Raw genomic sequence first — 20,398 nt, 5'->3', positions numbered from 1 at the left:
TAACAACACTGGAATTAAAATGTAAAACCTAATGAAAAAAAAAAAAAGAGAATAAGGCCTGAACTTTCAGAGGAAGCATTGTTTAATTTGCCTTCACTATGTGTTTTTTTCTTAGACTTTAAATATTGATGGTCTCCCATCAAAGGGCCCAGCACCACCCTGGTTGGTAAGTAAAAGTTATTTAATTTCAGGCCTGTATTTTCTGGGCTCTAATTGAGTACCTATGAAAAACCATTCCAGATGAATTAAATTTTCTTAGCTTCTGAAAAATGTGCTGTTTGTTTTCAGATATAAGACCCAAGTTAACCTTCTTTATTCCATTATGTTCAGTTGGATATAAAGTACCTGTCACCCTTGTTACTGGCCTATGAGGACCGAATGAAAGAGAAGGATGAGCTCAATGCCACCCTTCAGGTAGGCTGGCAGATGTCTCAGGACAAGGTTTATAAAATATAAGACTGTTTAAAACTTTAAAGAAACATTTTAAAGATAGGTATGCCCCAGTATCTACTATGTACTCAGATGTCGGAGGGAGGGAAGGAAGGATGGAAGGGAAGAGGGAAGGGAGGAAGGAAGGAAAGAAAGGAGGAAAGAAAGAGCATAGTGGTACCAATGGGTGGGAGAGAAAGAAAGAAGGAAGGAGGCAGGGAGGGAGGGATCAGTGGAGCAGGAGGGGTGCATTGGGGTGGGTGGGAGGGGTATGGAGGGATGGGATGGTGCTGCATCGGAAGCCCAGATTTCCCAGGCAGGCAGGGGAATTAAGTTCAGACTTAAATGCTTCCTTATTCTCTGAAGAGCTGACCCCAGAGAAGTCCCATTCTGTTGGTAGTAGTGAGGGCACCAGGTTTTTGTTGATTCTGCCTGATCAGCTCTGTTTCATGGGAATGGCCTCTGGCAGCAGAGCTCATTCTCATTACACAGGGGGGCAGGGCTATGTGGGTATGCTAGATGTGTCCCATCCTCTCCCTCCTGCTCATGTAAGTGGCCAGAGATCTCTGGAATTGGAAGGATCCAGAGAGAACAGTTTGGATTCCCTGAGCTCTGGCTGGAAGGGTCTGTTAAGTCCCGCAGCCTGCCCTTGTTACACACTAACTCACACACATGGTCCATGTGATGTGCTTTTGAACCTTTTCTTCTAGATTGGACACTTAACTTTGTAAAAGAGTGAATTAATCTTACACTAATTAATTAGCTATCAAGCCAAATAATTAACAAAATTAGTTCGGTGCCTCTTCTAAAACTGGGTTCAGGGAACGTTTTTTGTAAATGGCATTTAGTAAATATTTTAGGCTTTGCAGGCCACAGGACCTCTGTCTGCAACTCCTCAGCTCTGCAGTGGTAGCAGGAAGGCAGCTATAGACAAAGGGCAAATGAATGGGTATGGCTGTGTGCCCATAAAACTTTACTTACAAAACACACCCTGGCCCTTGGGCTTTAGTTTGCCTGAGCTCTGTTCTGTAGAAGGGCAGTCAGCCATTGAGGAGTGTGTCTGGGCAGAAAGGTAAAGGAGAAACTCCTTGGCATTGTTGAGCTAAACCGGTATAAGCATAAAGGTCTGAGAGAGCTGGGAGAAGAATATTTAGAAGCATCCGAGAATAAACATTGGTAACCAAGGCTCTCCCTGAAGGCCGGCGCAAGACAGGGAAGCCCAGTGAGGGCTGGCTAAGAGAAGCGGGAGGGAGGATGCCCCACAGGAATGCCAGAACACAGTGTTCAGGAGGCGAAAGCAGACCCCATGGCAGTCCTCAGTCCTGCTGATGATGGCGGAGCTGTGATCACCACCAGGGCAAAATCAGGAGACTCCAAGCCCTACCCACGCTGACCCCTTCCATTCCCAAGTGGGCTTTAATTAGGAGGAAAAGTTCTTACTTTTATCTAAAAAGCTCCAATTTATCCTCCAAAGTATTTAAACAAAGGAAAGATTGCCATGTTCCTAGGCACCTCTGCTCTTTTTTGACCTGCCTTTATCTTTTCAAGTATTTGGCAATTCTAGAAAAATGTTATCAAATCGGGAATTGAGCATTTCAAACCCCCAAGGCTATCTGTCCCTTGCCCTCAGCATCAGGGTTGTCTCCTGGCTCCCCAGCAGCCCCTGGGAGCTCCTGAAGGGCTGGCACCTGGCACTGGTACCTGCTGTTCAGGGATACTTTGCTAGAAAGCTGCTGACCTCTGACCCGAGGTGCGGCAGCGGCACGAGAGCGGAGGATGGGGCCGAGTGTGTCTGTGTGTGTTATAGTTCACCTCTGCTGTGTTGCAGGAGGAAATGAGGATGTTTCGGGTGCGAGTCCAGGAAGTGGTGAAAGAAAATGAAGAATTGCACCGAGAGTTAACCAAGAGTAGTCCCGTGACCAGTGAGGAATGGCAAGTGGTGCTGGGTTTCTGGTGTTTTGGTAACTCAAAAGAAAACAGAATAATAGGAATAAACTTTATGGCATTGTCAAATACATTTTCTTTTTTGAACTAAAATATTTTCAGGGAGAGTTCCTAAGAAATTAATAAGGAACACTGACAATATACTAGTAAACGATTCTAAGCTTGAATTTTAAGGATTACATTTAAAATTCTAAGTAGGTTTTTATTTTTTTTTATTTATTTTTTTTAAGATTTTATTTATTTATTTGACAGAGAGAAATCACAAGTAGGCAGAGAGGCAGGCAGAGAGAGAGGAGGAAGCAGGCTCCCCGCTGAGCAGAAAGCCCGATGTGGGGCTCGAACCCAGGACCTGGGATCATGACCTGAGCCAAAGGCAGCGGCTTAACCCACTGAGCCACCCAGGCGCCCTAAAATTCTAAGTAGGTTTTTAAACCTGAAATCCATCTACACTCCCCCTTTTTATTTGCTGAGGTGGTATTTCTCTAGGGCAGCCTTCTCATTGAAGACCTCTTGAGCCATATCTTTTTTGTCCCCGGTGACTGTTCCCAGGGCTCTAGAACAGGAAGCTCAGGATGGGGCCCTGTACGACTAGCCCTTTCAAGATTCTCCGACAGCTGAGTGTGGCCTCCCTCCGGCTCTCTGCTGGTGCTCCTGCTTCACCCCAGAAGGCCCCTTCTGCACTCTTACTTACCTGTCAGGCCCTGCTCACAAGGCTGTGATCGAATGGTGCTGGTCAGTAGCTCTCCCTGAAGGCAGAGTTCATGGCTCCCTTGTCTTAGCTTCTGACACAGCCTGAGACCCACACGCCATCCTAGTACCTGCCATGCTGTGCCTGCCTGGGTGTCTCTCGTGTCTGTCTGCCCTGTCCTCCTCTGTGAGCTCCTCCAGGGCAAGGCCAGGTCCCAGGTCCTGTTCATCAGCACAGCGGCAGTACTGGCTAGTCAATGCATAGGAAAAAGTAAATGTCTTAGAAAGTCTAAAGGCACTATCCAACCACAGACTCTTCAGATCAATCCTTTTCTCCTTGGATAGCTATTAGTAACTCTTAACATGGCTTAACATCACTGAACAAAATTGAAATGTTTTCCATGTGTGATGTCCAGGAATTTAGAATAGGAGCCAACAACACTCCTGCCATTAGGTGGGTTCTCACTGATGTGACGGTTGGGATTGGCCTGGGCAGCTTAGTGCACTGTGTACTTAGTGCACTTAGACCTTAGTGCACTGTGCCTTCCCCTGTTGAACCTGGATTTTCTTCTGTCAGGGCTCCTAACATGCTTGCACTGGAACCCTGGAAAGCAGGTCAGTTAGACTGCTTCCAAGAGCTCTCCAGAAAACTGAGATCACAGATCCTTCCTCTAACCTTGTATATAAATGCCAGTCAAACCCATTTACTTCTCTATAAAATCAAAATAAAGAAAGACCTCACTTTCAAATTGACATGTGCAGTGTTCCCCTATCCTGTTTCTTTGGGTTTGCACTTGGCACCTGCTTTAGTGTGGTGGCCCGGGCAGTGTCTGGGAAGCCATTAGGTCTTGTGGTGCCTCTTGAGCCCCTCTAGCTGGCCTCCCCCTTCCTCTGAACTCCCTGCCCTCCAGCTGGTGCGGGGGCAGGGGGGCATGGTTCATGGAGGCAGATCTCCAGCCACCCGAGAAGCTCCTGCCCCTGTGCCCTCCCTCAGCCTCCCTGGCTGCTGCCCCCGTCCCTGTGCACACAGGGGTGCCTAGATACTCTGGCATACCAGCTTCCGACTTCAGTCGAAGCTCTCCCCTCAGTTTCACACAATTTCTCCTTGAACTTCTGGGCTGCAACTAAACTCTGCATTTCTTTTCTGACTTCTCTGACCGGCTGGGATACCTCATGCTTTGCAGGCCTTAGTTTCTCCACCCATAAAATTGGAGGGAGTATTAAACTGAACGTAAGGCTTTAACTTTTTTTTCTCTTCTTAAGAAATAGGAGAATCCCTTTCATTTTAAAAAAGAAAGAAAAGGTGGAGGGCATGATAGGAAGGGAAAAAAGGAAGGAGGGAAGGAGTTAAGGAAAGGAGAAAAGAAGAGGAAAGGAAGGAAGGAGGAAGCTAGGGAAGAAGAAGGGAAGTCCTAAGAAAGTCCAAAGTGTAGGGGCACTTGGGTGGCTCAGTCGGTTAAGGGTCGGCCTTTAACTCAGGTTATGATCTCAGAGTCATGGGATCCAGCCAGCACTTCAGGCTCCCTGCTCAGCAGGGGGCTGCTTCTCTCCTTCTCCCCCTCCCCACTGCTGGTATGTACCCGTGCTCGCTCTCTCTCTCTAATAAATAAATAAAATCTTAAAAAAAAAAGTTCAAAATGTAAACAGGAGGAAGTGGAGCTAGTCCTCTGAGGTGAGAATAAGGAGGCCAGGCCAGGGGAGCCCTGGTGGGCTCCTGTTCCTGGGCTCCCATTCTGCACAGCAGGGTAGTTAGCTCCCTCCCCATCCTGGGTGCTGTGTGGGCAGCCCCTGTTAGAGGGAAGTCATTGCTACAGCTCGACTCCTTTCCTCTTTTTTCTCTCCTTCCTCCACCTTACTTTTTGAGTTCACAGTGAAAAGTTGTGATAATTTACTGGTTTACCATTTGCTTTGAATGGTTAGCATTTAACCAGATTTCTAAAGGACCCTTTAGCTCATTGTAATTGGAATTTTTGGTCACCAAGGTTGAGCTGAGCCTGGATTGACTTCGCACCCTCTGTAAGGAAAGGGCAGTTTTAGTATACTACAGTTTAAGAAATCAGCCAGAGGCTTTTCACAGTCATTATTTGGGGGCAGATATGCTATTGATTATAAGGGAGTACTTCTCAGTCAAAATGGGAACTTTCTGAATTCTTTCCAAATTCTTCTAATTCCCTCCTGGCTTCAGAATAATCCAGTGGGTGTCAGAATTGGAGGTTAATACATGAAACAAGATTGGCCATTTGGTAACTGTTCGAGCTGGGTGTGGTGTTGTGTACTTGAGAGTCTGTTCTCCAATTCTTTTCTGCTTTTGTGTATGTTTGAAATGTTGCATTTTAGAAAGTTATTGAAGCTGGGGCGCCTGGGTGGCTCAGTGGGTTAAGCCTCTGCCTTCAGCTCAGGTCATGATCCCAGTGTCCTGGGATCGAGCCCCGCATCGGGCTCTCTGCTCCGCAGGGAGCCTGCCTCCGCCTCTCTCTCTCTGCCTGCCTCTCTGCCTACTTGTGATCTCTGTCTGTCAAATAAATAAATAAAATCTTTAAAAAAAAAAAAAAAGAAAGTTATTGAAGCAGTTCATAATGCAAACTTTATCGCTCCTCCCCCATCCCATTCAATGTGACTGGTAGGATGAGCTGTGTGAATGACGTGTTTAGCATTAAAACTCATCCAGATGTTCATGACTGGCCACACATCAGTGGCTCTCTTTTAGACGCCGGAGTGTCTCTGTAATTCAGTACCTGAGGGGCAGAATTTAACTTTGTAAATCAATTATAGGCGTCAGCTTCAGACTCAGGCGGAACTGGTTTTAGAGGAGAACAAGTTGTTGATAGAGCAGCTGGAGATTCAGCAGAGAAAAGTCAAGGACACCCACCAGGAGCGTCTCCAGGAAGGTGAGCTATCTTTCCAGCATCATTGAACACAGGCGCCTCTTCCCCTCACCCTGCTCCTGGTAGGACCCCCTTCAAATTACAAGTGGAGGAAATCACATTTCTAGAACGTGTTCCTCTTCACTGAAAGGCAGCTCTTTATGTTACAATATACCCAGTGTTACTCATAATGCATTGATCGCTTTCTCTTAGATTCTACCGCGTCTTTCCAGTTATTCTATATATCTTAGAAAGCGGATGTAGATGACCCCTTTAGAGTCAGCAGAACTGGCTTTGTGGGGATTAGTGCCATGTAAGTGGAAAAGATCATGTGAGGTGACCCTTTGAAACAGCGCCAACAAGGGTACCTGAATATTTGTTATGGGAGTGAATGAGTAGAATGAATTCTCTCTCCGAACAGTTTCTTTGTGCTCCTGCCCTTCCTGGTTCAGAGCTGTGGGTGCTGTGACAGGCTAAGTCTCCCTCCCATGCCTTTCGTGTGTACCTCCCTGCCCCTGGGAGCCTCAGAGCTCGTGGCCATGGGCTTTGAAGTGGGCCAGGTTGAGTCATTGCTTCCACTTTGGTTGAAGCCCAGAGCACAGAAGGTGGTGGCGTTTTCTTGTGCTTTACTGACTTTCCTGGTGAAGAGTAACACCGCGCAGGAGGGCAGAATGTAAGTGTCTTGACTGAGCCAGTGTAACCCCTCCTTTCTCTCTTCCCCTCTGCTCCTGATTATGTAACGATGCCCTTAACGCCCTGGGCACTGAAGCCCCCACTGCTGCTGAAGTTACTCCATCTGTTTCCACAAGCCAGCTCCTGTGTAAAAGTGAGAGTGTCTGGGGGCACCTGGGGGGCTCAGGCGGTTGAGCATCCGACTCTTGGTACCAGCTCGGGTCATGATCTCCCACTTGTGGGATCGAGCTCTGACCATAGCCTGCTTCAGATTCTCTCCCTTCCCTCCCTCCCAATTTTCTCTCTCTCTCTCAAATAAATAAAATCTTTAAAAAGTTTAATATAAAAATATAAAACCTCAGAACATCCAGCAGGAGCTTAGTCACAGGACTTCCCCTTAGACTCTACGTGACACAGACGTATTTGCCTTTACTCTGGCATTATTTGGAGTGGAAGGGAGAGAAAGTTGTCCTCCTGTCTTTGTTTTCAAGACCAGAGATGTCAGAGAAAATTAATTTTGTATTTCCCAAGCTTAATTTCTTCAAATGTCACAGATGTGAGCAGGTATGTTGCTGGTTCTGGTTGTGTAGATTGGGCCAACCTTTAGGCCTCTGTAATTTGATCCAGTCAGCTGCTTGTCCTATTTTCCTGTCTCCCAGAAGGAGCTATTCATTTTGACCAACTAAATCTTTTCATAGAGTAGAAGGAATTTTTAAAATTTAATTTTATTTTTTCAATGTTCCAAGATTCATTGTTTAGGCACCACACCCAGTGCTCCATGCAATACGTGCCCTCCTTAATACCCACCACCAGGCTCACCCATTCCCCTACTCCCCTCCCCTCCAAAACCCTCAGTTTGTTTCTCAGAGTCCACAGTCTCTCATGGTTTGTATCCCTCTCTGATTTACCCCAATTCACTTTTCCTTTTCTTCTCCTAATGTCCTCCATGTTATTTCTTGTGCTCCACAAGTAAGTGAAACCATATTATAATTGACTTTGTTTGACTTATTTCACTCAGCATAATCCCCTCCAGTCCTGTCCATATTGATACAAAAGTTGGGTATTCATCCTTTCTGATGGAGGCATAATATTCCATTGTATATATGGACCATATCTTCTTTATTCATTCATCTGTTGAAGGGCCTCTTGGCTCTTTCCACAGTTTGGTGACTGTGGCCGTTGCTGCTATGAACATTGGGGTTCAGATGGCCCTTCTTTTCACTACATCTGTATCTTTGGGGTAAATACCCAGTAGTGCAATTGCAGGGTCATAGGGAAGCTCTACTTTTAATTTCTTGAGGAATCTCCACACTGTTTTCCAAAGTGGCTGCACCAACTTGCATTCCCACCAACGGTGAAAGAGGGTTCCCCTTTCTCCACATCCTCTCCAACACATGTTGTTTCCTGTCCTGATGATTTTGGCTATTCTAACTGGTGTAAGGTGGTATCTCAGTGTGGTTTTGATTTGAATTTCCTGGATGGTTAATGATGATGAACATTTTTTCATGTGTCTGTTAGCCATTTGTGTGTCTTCTCTGGAGAAGTGTCTGTTCATGTCTTCTGCCCATTTTTTGATATGATTATCTGTTTTTTGGGTGTTGAATTTGAGGAGTTCTTTATAAAGCTTGGATATCAGCTGCTTGTCTGTTGTTAAAGCATAAAACTTTAAATCCTTCTACTCTGTAGAAGTACTTACTTCTAAGTGCTGCTTTCAACAGATGTCTGGGAAGTGTCTTATTACATATACGGTGTTTCCCAGGACAAAAATATTTATGATTTACTTTAAAATAAAAGAGAAGAAAAGTCATAAATTCAGTCTGTAGTTGGGTCCTATTTGATGTCCTTAAAGACTTGAAAATCTTGCAGTTTTAGGAGCAACATCATGACGATGAACGTCCATGTGTGACTTAAGGCTTTGGTCTTCAGAAAATCCGTTCCTTGAAGGCTAAAATCCTGTCTCGTTTAATTAGCATCATGTATTAGCAATGATATCAACATACTGAGCCCCAGTACTAAAGTTGATATTTAGTGAATGTTTAATATGGGGAGAGTAATTTCTAAGTATAAGGCTTTGGGTATTAATTTAAAAATCTCCAAAAGGTTTTTTTAAGAGTATTATTTATAAGCTGGCTCTTCTTGGTATTACCTAGTAATCAATAATCACATTTTCTTAAGTCTTCTGTACCATCTCATTTGTTTCTCAGTTACTAAACTGACTAAACAGCTAATGCTTCTGGAGACTAAAACACAGAACCAAGAAAAAGAACTAACCGAAAACAAGGAGCAGTTGGAAATTTTAAGGACCGAATGCCAGGACTTAAAAACACAGTTGGATGGCAAAATTGCTATCAACGTTCATGCTTCAATTGTAAATGAATTAAAAAGGTAAGGCTACAATGTCTGGTGAAGTTTGAGTGCATCATCGTGCGTGTGGTTTTAGGTGGAGTATAGAGAGGTTGCCCATCTTCTGAGTCATGTAGCTGTACCAGCACAGGTGTCCAGGACTGAGAATTGTGAACCTGTTATTACTGAAGGCACTATGCCTGTCCTTGAGGACTATGGTCTGCACTTTGTGTATGATTTCTTCTCCTACTAATCTTCCAGCCTTTATTGGCTTTACACCCAAAGGTAATTTTAAAGTGGTAAAACTGGAAACCTGGATATCCAGTAACAGGGAATGGATTAAATGAAAGGGTACACCCATAAAATGAATTGCAGTGCAGCCATTAAACAGGATGTCACAAAAGAATCTTTTGGGAAGTTTGGGAAATTATTTTTAAGTGAAGAAATTAGATTACAAAACAGTGTGTATAGAGTGATCACAATTTTGGGTGCCTGGGTGTCTCAGTGGGTTAAGCCTCTGCCTTCAGCTCAGGTCATGGTCCCGGGGTCCTGGGATCGGGTCCCGCATCTGGCTCTCTGCTCAGCAGGGAGCCTGCTTCCTCCTCTCTCTCTGCCTGCCTCTCTGTCTACTTGTGGTCTCTCTTTGTCAAATGAATAAATAAAATCTTTTAAAAATTTTTTAAAAAAAAGAATGATCACAATTTTGTTTAAAAAGAAGATTGTATGTATATATATGTATTAAGGTAACCAACCATCCCAGTTTGCCTGGGACTGAGGTTTTCACAGGATGTGGGAATCCCAGTGCTAAAACCGGGAAAATCCACGGCAAACTGGGGATGAGGTGATTATTCGTGTGTGTGTGTGTGTGTGTGAGTGTGTAATTACATGTGTGTATAATTACATATATGTATAAATACATATACACACTTATATGTGCATGATCACACATATACCATAAGTATGTAGAAAAAAGACTGGAAGAAGGAGAAAATGCTAACAAGAATTCTCTTTGGCAGGTGAAATTCTGTGTCTATCAGTAGTCAGCATTCTCTAGAAAAACAAGTGACATATGTAGGGTACATATATAGATATTTCTAGAGAGAGAGAGTTTAAGGAATTGGCTCACACAGTTATAGGGGCTGGCAAATCCAAAGTCCATAGGACAGCCAGCTGGCTGGAAAGTCAGGCAGGATTACTATGTTAGTCTTGAGGCAGAATTCCTTCTTTGGGCAACCTCAATTTTGGCCCAGGGAGCCTTCAACTGACTAGATGGGGCCCACCCACACTATCAAGGGTAATGTTTTACTTAAAGTCAGTTGCTTATAGATGTTAATTACATCTACAAAATACCTTCACAGCAGCATCTATCTAATATTTTTCCAGACAAACTGGGCACCATAGCCTAGCCAAGTTGACATGTAAAATTAACCATCAAAATGAGTTGTTGTTTTTTTTTTTAAAGATTTTATTTATTTGTCAGGGACAGAGGGAGAGAGCGAGCGAGCACAGGCAGAGAGGCAGGCAGAGGCAGAGGGAGAAGCAGGCTCCCTGCCGAGCAAGGAGCCCGATGTGGGACTCGATCCCAGGACCCTGGGATCATGACCTGAGCGGAAGGCAGCCGTTCAACCAACTGAGCCACCCAGGCATCCCCAAAATGAGTATTTTAAATTTTCTTTGTGTTTATTGTAAATATTTTACATGTGTTCTATTATAAATATGCATTGCTTTTGTAATGGGGAGGAAATAATTTTTTTAATGGTGAAACTTTCAGCTAAGATGGTTGACGTGGGGGAGTAAGAGTGCATGTGAAGTGCTTAGTTTCGTACTTTAGTAAATGTTGGGGAGTCCAACTACTGGACCCCAGTGTTTTGACTGTACTATTATGTGCCGTCTGGGCCAGACCCATCCTTTACTTTTCTATTCCAGGAGAGGAAGGAAATTTTTTTTAAAGTTCTGTTCATCTTTATGATTTTATTTCCCTCAAACACCCACTCCTATAGCTGATGTTTTTTTGTGGCTATCAAAATCACATTTTCTTTTTTTTATCTTTTTAAGATTTTATATATTTAGAGAGAGAGAGCGAGTGAGTAAGCAGGAGAGAGTGGCAGCGGGGGAGGGAGAGGAAGAGGGAAAGAATCACAGGAGTCAACACGGGGCTCCAGCTCATGAACCTGAGATGGTGACCTGAGCCGAATCCAAGAGTCAGACGCTCACCTAACTGAGCCATCCAGGTGCCCCCGTAACCATGTATTTTAATGGCCCCCTAAATGTGAGTATCGAAGGTATAAAAACCTTCAAAAGGAAGCCACTAATGGGAAGGCAGTGGAAGACATGGTTGTTGAAAAGACAAACATGTCACCAAATCTCTTGTAAGTAGAAATTAGTTGAGGAGTGTTGTGGTAGAGAATGAACTAGAGTAGGGACAGCAAACCTTCATGCCAGCCTTTGCCGGGAGGTTTTGGGCTCAGAGTTGAAGGGTGGGGTGGAGGATAGAGGAGTAAGAGTGGACATAGAGAGTGGTGACCCTGATGGTTCTCTGGTGGAAGGCTCAGTGATTGGTCAGAGCATTGGTAACGTGGGAAGAGGGATAGGAGTCCATCAGGGATGGGATGTGTGAATTCAGGGAAGTCTATAGAGGCTGCACCAAGACCCGCTAGAAAAACAGACAAAGTAAGGAGACTGTTACAGACATCACGTCAGCCAAGGGCACCTTGGAGTTGGGCTGAAGGGAGCTGAGGGGCTGCAAGGCTTTAGTGCACCTGCCGTCTCGTTGCCTCCGTTAGGGGTGCTCCCTTCCCACACTGATACACTGATAGTAAGAGATGCACCCTGTGTCCGAGAGTAGTCATTCATTAGCCGCAAAGCAGCTGTGGAACTGGCTCCTACAGTTGGGACAAGTCTGTGGAGGACTTGAGGAAGAGTGGTGTCGCAGGCAAAGATAAACATTTTTGTTTATATAGAAAAGAGCTAAATTGAACCTGTGTTCCATGAGCTTCTAGGTTTGCTGCATGTGTGTTGTTTGTCTTTTCCTGGTGCGGGGCAGTGCAGATTGTAAATATGGACTGGCTTCTCCACTGTCAGGCACACTTGCCTGGGAGGAACTGTGGCCCCAGAAATGGCAGGAGGTTATCTTCCTAGTGCACTGTCTGGTTGACTTACTGTTGTGCTGGTGATGACACCTGGAAGCTTCGGTTGTTCTTGGTTTTTCCTGCTGCTTACAAAGGTTGAGCCTACCCAGGATGGGTGGTGGGAGAAAAACAAGGAGTCACCCGACTTCTAAAGAAAGTTAGCACACTTGTTTAGGGAGAGCTAAGGGTTTGGGGTGACTAGTGGTATCTATACAAGGAAAGCCTTCCTTATTCTGGCTTTGGGGCAGGGGAGGGGCTGTTCTAACATGCAGCTGACTATCCACATAACTTCTCTGTGTAGACAGAGCCCTGCTCAGCAGTCAGTGATATGTCTGCTCAGGGAGATGCCAGGGCAGAAAAGCAGTCTCTTTACATAATACACACCAAATGCCAAGTCCTTCATCCTAAAATAAGAACAGACTCCTAGGTGTGAACAAACAACAAGGATCATTGGGTAAAATGGGGGAAAATGCAGTAAAATAGGGAGACCTACATAAGCACAGAAACTCACTTCAAATAAAACAGATACTGTGGAGAACTGAGAATATAGAGAATAAAATACCATAAAAAAGTACAGTCAAGAGCAAGATTAGAAGTGATGACCAGAAGCTAGAGAAGATTCAGCAGAAGGGCTAAAAGACAAATGGGTCAATTCTGCTAGAGCATAAGGAGACAGACATTTGGGAATGAAGAGAAGGTAATGGATGGGAGACCTGTCCAGGAAGTCCAGCCTCAGACTGTTAGATTGTCTCAGAAAGAAAGCTTAGAGAAAATGGGAAGGAAGACATTGGTTGGAGGGCAATGGTTAGAGGGCATTTCCAGGTCTCTGAAGACCTTGATTGCTAGGACCTGCAGACTGCCTGGTGTTGTGAATGAAAAAGACCCACACCCAGATACACCCACATGAAGTATCAGTGGACAACCAGCGATGAGACAAGCCCATCACCTGCAAATAAGTCGTGAGCTGAGCCTCCAGAGGGCTTTATCCTCAGCGTAGGGTAAACTTGAAACCAACCAGCCCTCAATCCTCTCTGGAGGAGGGCTCTTTACTCCTAAACGTTTTTCAAGGATAGTGTCCAGGACACAAAGAAAAGCAGACAAACAGTGCCTAGGAACCAGCAGAAGTAGCAAATAGTACTAGAGAGCCCAGATATGAGAGTTATCAGATAAGACCTATAAAACCTCAGGTGGCTCTTAGGCTTAAAGAGATAAAAGGCTCCAACATGTCTTCAGGGAACTAATACAGCAGCCTGAATTCAGAGTTCCCTGGATGGGCTTAACTAAACATTGGACGTAGCAGGGGGGCGAGCTGGCGAACTGAAAAATAGGTCGGAAGCAAGGGTCCATAGGATGGCGTGGAACGTTCCACGGTTGCAGGATCAGTAGCTCACAGAAGCTACAGAGGGATGTATTTCATCAGGAGTAGTTACGGCGGCGGGGAGCCTTCCCCAAGTGAAGACAGTCGGTGGTACGTGAGTTGGGCTAGCCCCGTGAGCACCCTGTGAGCTAAAATTTCCTTCTAGACAAAATGCCTTTCGGGAATGAGGTCAAAATCGGCATATTTTCAAGCCCAAACTGAGTGTCACCACCAGCAGACCTACGTTAAAGGCAGTTCTCATCAGGAAGAGGAATGTAATTTAGTGTTGGATGCACAGGAGGCGAGGAAAACTAGAGTAAAAAAGACACAGTAAATATAAATGTAAGTGAACATTGATTCCATGAAACAATAATAACATCTTTGGCAATTTAAAAATGCGTGGAATTCGGGGGCGTCTGCGTGGCTCAGTGGGTTAAAGCCTCTGCCTTTGGCTCAGGCCATGATCCCAGGGTCCTGGAATCGAATCCCACATCGAGCTCTCTGCTTGGCGGGGAGCCTGCTTCCTCCTCTCTCTCTCTGCCTGCTTCTCTGCCTACTTGTGTGATCTCTGTCTGTCAAATAAATAAATAAATCTAAAAAAATGTATGGAATTCAAATGCACAATAATAATAGCATATAATCAGGAAAGGGGTCAATGGAGTTGTCTTCTAAAGTCTAAATCATTCTGGAGAGGAGAAAGGTGTTGATTTACTTTATGGTTTGAAAATACGCATGATGAAATTTGTGGGAAGAAAATGTAACTTTTAAACTAGAATAGTGAAAGAATGATTTTTTTAAAAAATACGAATAAGGGCAAGAAAAGATAGGACAAGTGGTAAAATCGAAAATGCAAAATGGAAAGATTTAAAAGAAAATATATCGGGAGTAAGTAACACTAAAGAGGCTAGACGTTAAACTAGTGTACGTGAAGCAGAGCCCTGGGATGTTGGTGAACCCCAGTAAGGCCACGCAGGAAAGTGAGATAGAGAAGTTGGTAACCCACAGGCACCTGGAGGGGCCACATGGCGATGTCAGGGCAGGGTGTCCGGGGCACATGAGGGTCAAGGGAGCCGGGTTTTAGCAAGCTTCAGAGACTCTTACCCCTGGGGCATCTTGGAGGTGGGGAAGAATGCTCATCGCATGGAGGAGTCCTACCAGGAATTTACGTTTACCCGTGACCTTCTGGGTTGTGACTGCACTGCTGTGTGCCGGGGAGGCTCGCGTCAGCTCAAGGCCTCATGCAGGCTGCGCCTGGTGGGTTCTGAGGCAGAGTACAGTGGAGTGTGTAGCTCAGCTCTCCATGGCAAGTCTGTGTTGCCTTTCAGCTGTGCATCTCCGTCAGAAAGACACAGGCAGGTCCAAGGTGAAAGGGCAGAATGAGCCATACCACTCAAGTACAAACCAAAAGAGAGGTGGTAACGTTCCGTCAGTATCTGGCAAGACAAATGACAAGAAAAGGCTCAATCTACCAAGTGGATGTTTAAATGTGTGTGCACCGGAAATAAGTTCCTAGCGATACATTTGAAAATTCAGGCGAAATAGTGGCATTCCTGGAAAAACATAACTTCCCAAAACTGATTCAAAAAGAATACCTGAATATTCCTTTTTTTTAAAAAGATTTATTTATTTATTTATTTATTTGAGAGAGATAAATTTTATTTATTTGAGAAAGAGAGCATGAGAGGGAAGAGGGTCAGAGGGAGAAGCAGACTACCCAGTGAGCCGGGAGCCCGATGTGGATCTCAGTGCTGGGACTCCAGGATCATGACCTGAGCTGAAGGCAGTTGCTTAACCAACTGAGCCACCCAGACATCCCTGAATTTTCCTTTAATCATCAAAGAAATAGAATCCAAAGACCATTCCTTAAGAAAACTATAAGCCTAGAGACCTTCACCACAGTGTTCTAAAAATACTCAAGGTGGAAGTCATTCCAGTCTTAGAGAAACTCTTCTGAAGAACAGGAGTTAATGCCACCTAACCCACTTTATGAGATCGATGTCACCTTGATATCAAAACCCAACAAATAGAAGAAAGGGAAATTACTTTTTATTTTCACCCATGAATCTAGATGTAAAAACTTTTTTTAAAAGATTCTTCTTTATTTGAGAAAACAGAGCACAAGCCAGGGAGAGAGGCAGAGGGAGAAGCAGACTCCCTGCTGAGTAGGGAACTCACCAGGGAGCTCGATCCGAAGACCCCAGGATCACGACCTGAGCAGAAGGCAGATGCTTAACTGACCAAGCCACCCCAGGGCCCCTAGGTGTAAAAACTCTTATTAAAGTATTTACCCCAAAAAGTCTTTTTTCTTCACCTGTACGGTAATTATATGAGGGTTTGTTATCATTATGTATTAAAATATGCATTTGTCTTTCATATACTTTTCTATATGTGTATTTATCTTTTATATACTTCTCTATATGTGTATTTCACAATTAAAACATTTTAAATCCTTTTTACCAGAAGAATTAAAATCAAAAGTGATCAGTAGAGGTTTCCTCTGGGGAACCTGAGGGGAAAATATTTTATATAAAAAAAAATTTTTTGGGGGGCGCCTGGGTGGCTCAGTGGGTTAAGCCGCTGCCTTCGGCTCAGGTCATGATCTCGGAGTCCTGGGATCGAGTCCCGCATCGGGCTCTCTGCTCAGCAGGGAGCCTGCTTCCTCCTGTCTCTCTGCCTGCCTCTCTGCCTGCCTCTCTGCCTACTTGTGATTTCTCTCTGTCAAATAAATAAATAAAAATCTTTAAAAAAAAAAAAAAAAAGAAATATATTGTTAGAAATACACCTGAAGTCCTTTGTAGCCACTCTCCTTAATCCAGTATTTATCCCTGGCTTTCGAAAAGGAATCACTACCATAAACTTGGAATTACACTTCCAGTCTGTTTTTTATTTACATATGTTTCCATAAATGACCCATGGCATTTTTTTGGTGTGTCTTAAGTTTATATGAATGAATTCAAGCTTTTAGTATATTGACCTTTACACTCAATTTTCCAAACATCTCTCTATGTTGAAATAGCTATTAGAGCTGATTCTTTTACCTTCTGCCTGGTGGTATTCCATTGTATGAAATACTACATTTCACTTATTTTAGTAGAAGTTTAAATTGTTAATAAGTTTGCTCCATTCGGTAGTGCCACAGTGAGATTTCAAGTACGTGTCATCATAGTTTCACTACGTATGTATTTAGAGGTGGCACTGTTGGGTCACGGGGGAAGTGTGTTTTCTAGAACTTGATGTATTGCTCTCTGAGGTGACTGGCCCACCAGTACTTTCCCAACATTCTCTATAGCCCCTAGTTGTTTTTCATTGGGAATTTTTCTTTAGGGATTGATTTGAGTACATTACTTTGGCTTTAAAGAAAATTCCAAAACCAAAACAGAAGACAGTGAAGAAAAAAGATAAAAACCTCAGTTTCATGGTTTTTATCTAGGTGTGTCCTCCACTCTTTGACTAATTAAAACTAGTAAACTAGAAAGTAATGGAAAACTATCTGGAAAATCCCTGCTGGGTGTTCAGGAAGTCCCCCCTGAACTTCAGTGACAAGCTGAAGTCACTGAACTGAACAGGTCAGTCCTGATGATTACATGAGAACTGACTGAGAGAACCAATGAAGAAATAACTCTTTTCTCTAGCCTCATTTTGCCAGAAGTGTATGTTGAAATTGTATACCTGCCTTCTTCTTTTGTTGCTTTTATCATGAAAATGTAGAATTACTTTAGTATGACCCAAAATTTGTTTTAGCATTAGGATTTGGGGGAGGCAGTTATACCTATGTCAAAAATGAAGCAGTCTTAAATTCTTTCTGGAAGGAGTATAGGGTACACATAAGTGTATCTATACAAAGGCATAAACAACAGTTATTGGCAGGAAAAGCATTAGATCATCACCATCAAAAAACCATGTGGCCAGCCCCTAGCAGTTCCATCCCGGGCCCTCCGGGAGTGGATGGACAGCGTTTGCACGGGTGCCTTCCCCGGACCCCCATGGGCTGGCGGGCTGGGCTGCCCCTCACTTGCCCGGCAGTGGCTGCCTCCTGTTAGCTTCAGTGTGCCAGGTCCATGCCTGTGATGTTTTTGTCCCCCAGCCAGTTGGAGAAGGAAGAGGAGAAAGAAGGTGCCGAGATGGAAGAGTTGGTGGGAAAGTTGGCGCTGCTGCAGGCGCAGAAACAGAGCCTGCTCTTAGAGAAGAACAGTCTGGCTGCAAGAAACCAAGCACTGGGAGAAGAACTCGACAGGGCACAGAAAATAAATAGGTTTTTATCTATTTTTTCTTAAGCGGGTTTGTTTTGTTGTGTGTATTTGTTTTTTAGTATTAAAAAGAGAAAATTAAATATTCTCTTTTATTTTCTTTGTCTTTTTTTAATATTGGCTATAAAGTGGAAAAGGATCATTGAGATTACTGGGTATCAAAAGAAAACTATAGTAAAGGCTGTTCTGTTGGCCACTGTTAGCCAACATTTCTCAGGTCTCTAGATCGATTATAGTTGATGGTCCTAATGATGACCCTAAGACTCTGAAAGTCCTGGAAGTTCTTTCCTACACATTTCTCAAAAGTCAGCTTTGGGTCACTGGATTCCGTTTTCAAAAGCATCTTTTTAGAACATGATCCAAAAAAATGAATGGAATAATACATACAAAGTAGCCTGTTGACAGTGTTAAGTGTTTTGTGATACCTGTTGACTTGATTTGGAGTCAATAACTATGCTTCACTTAACTCCCTAACCTCTTTTCAACCTGAAACTTAATAGAGTTAGGTTGCTGAAGAATACATTTAAATGCTAACATACTTGCTGTTTTTACAGTGCAGATATTCACTATGTCCCTGCCATTCAGGCTAATGAGTTTTTTATTCCACCATTTGGGGGAACTCTCTAGGAGGTCTCAAAAGAAAATTGATGTCCTCAAAAAGCAGGTGGAAAAAGCCATGGAGAACGAAATGTCTGCTCACCAGTACCTGGCAAATCTTGTCGGCCTGGCAGAGAACGTAACCCAGGAACGCGACAATCTTATGTATTTGGTAAGCTCCCTCACTTCCTTCAAGTACACTAAAAGTCAACATGCAAATGTGATTTTAAGAGCGTTTTCTTGGGGTGCCTGGGTGGTTCAGTCAGTTGAACACCTGACTGGATTTCAGCTCAGGTCTTGATCTCAGGGTCCTGGGATCGAGCCCCGTGTCAGGCTCCACGCTCAGTAGGGAGTCTGCCTGAGATGCGCTCTCTCCTTCTCCCCTCCACCCACTTTCTCTCCCCCTCTCTCCCTCAAATATTTTTTTAAAAAAGCATTTTCAATACAAAATTATCCACAAAAGGCTTTGTCTTTTTATATTTTAACTGCATATTTTCAGATTCTCCAAAATTTTAGCTTTCAACCATGGGGGAAAAACATTTTCAAAAGACGAATAACCCAGACTTTTAAATAATGGTAAATGGTATTTTCAGAGGTGAACTAATGGAATTAGTCCATTTAACCAACTAGAGCAGGAGCCACCAGGTGTTCATTACACATGCGTCTTCGTGTTCTCTCCCCAAAGCTGACTTAATGTGTTCCCTGGGTGAAGGTGAAACAGAACCATAGGCAGGTTAAGTAGAGTTCATCCCCAAGTTGCTTCTGGCTGCTCTAGTCCCAAGGACGGAACTGAGAGGATGATTGCTGGTCCTAGATGATGGAGCTCTGCCCGGCAGGCAGGAGCGATGCCGCCACCATGATGTTTGGCATTTCCACAGATTTTATTTTTTTAAACAGTTTAATTCTCAAAATGTCTCTCTTTTTTATGATTTCATTTATTAGAGAGAGAGAGAGCACGAGCAGGGGGAGGGGCAAAGGGAGAAGCAGACTCCCCACTGAGCAGAGAGCTGGACATGCAGCTGGATCCCAGGATCCTGAGATCGTGACCTGATCCAAAGGCAAATGCTTAAGCGACTGAGCCATCTAGTCACCCCTTCCACACTGATTTTAAAAGGTGTCAGCCATTGGGGTACCTGGGTGGCTCAGTGGGTTAAAGCCTCTGCCTTCGGCTCAGGTCATGATCCCAGGGTCCTGGGATCAAGCCCTGAATCAGGCTCTCTGCTCAGCAGGGACCCTGCTTCCTCCTCTCTCTCTGCCTGCTTCTCTGCCTACTTGTGATTTCTGTCTGTCAAATAAAATCTTAAAAAAAAAAAAAAGGTGTCAGCCATAGGGCCACACAGTGAAAGAAGACAGACACTGCCAAGCTAGACACCGTGAAAAAGCCCGATGGAATTTACCACAGACTAGGACTTACCTAACGGTATCTCCAAATGGTGAAATGACAGGCAACGAAAAAGAAATCTTGCTTAGTTGCACTTGGTGATTTTTCAACTTTGAGCACATGTTGCTTACATACATTTAAACGTTTGTTTAAGCAATGTTGCGGATCTCTGGTATTCTAGCATTAGAAGCAGTAGTTGAGTGGGTGTCATGACAGAGGAGACCAGAGGACTTCCTGAGGCAGTTGGAAATTGGCAAACTTGGAATCACTCAGCCCCTCCTGCAGGTGAATGGTCTGGGGAGTCTGGTAGGGCATGGCGCGGGCTTATTCACGTCTGCTAGGAAGATATCAGCTCCTCCATAGGGAAGTGGACGCAGGCTTTTAGCTATTGTTTATATAAGAGGAAATATAAATAGCACACAGCTCTTGGGGGAAAATGTGATCCTCACTTTTAATAAAAGATGCTAATTAAGCCATTCTTGAGGTACCATTCTGTACTTGAAAGGTCACAAAAAAAAAGGGTTTGTTTGTTTTTTTTAATTATAATAGTTTTTGGTAGGAGTGTGGTTACATGTTAGTGGTGATCTCTGAGTCCTTTCAGGGTCTTTTATTTATTTTTTTTTTTAAAGTTTTCATTTATTTATTTATTTATTTGACATAGAGCGATCTCACAAGCAGGCAGAGAGGCAGGCAGAGAGAAGGGGGATGCAGGCTCCCCGCTGAACAGAGAGCCTGATGCAGGGCTTGAT

At 44.0% G+C, this 20,398-nt stretch overlaps 1 protein-coding gene across 2 annotated transcripts in view; it reads left to right on the top strand.

Annotated features, from left to right (window-relative positions):
- Window positions 1-20,398, top strand: part of CEP89 (centrosomal protein 89) — a 72,737-nt gene that overhangs the window by 39,406 nt on the left and 12,933 nt on the right. For both annotated transcript variants that reach the window (XM_047711698.1, XM_047711697.1), the window contains exons 10-16: window positions 116-166; window positions 331-414; window positions 2,258-2,361; window positions 5,833-5,948; window positions 8,801-8,981; window positions 17,509-17,676; window positions 18,299-18,440. In XM_047711698.1, coding sequence (XP_047567654.1) covers window positions 116-166; window positions 331-414; window positions 2,258-2,361; window positions 5,833-5,948; window positions 8,801-8,981; window positions 17,509-17,676; window positions 18,299-18,440 — 846 coding nt within the window. The remainder of the gene's footprint in view (window positions 1-115; window positions 167-330; window positions 415-2,257; window positions 2,362-5,832; window positions 5,949-8,800; window positions 8,982-17,508; window positions 17,677-18,298; window positions 18,441-20,398) is intronic.

The sequence above is a fragment of the Lutra lutra genome, chromosome 17, assembly GCF_902655055.1.
Source record: "Lutra lutra chromosome 17, mLutLut1.2, whole genome shotgun sequence".
NCBI lineage: Eukaryota > Metazoa > Chordata > Mammalia > Carnivora > Mustelidae > Lutra > Lutra lutra.
Note: the sequence above shows the minus strand (reverse complement) of the source record. Positions and strands in the feature narration are given on the sequence as shown.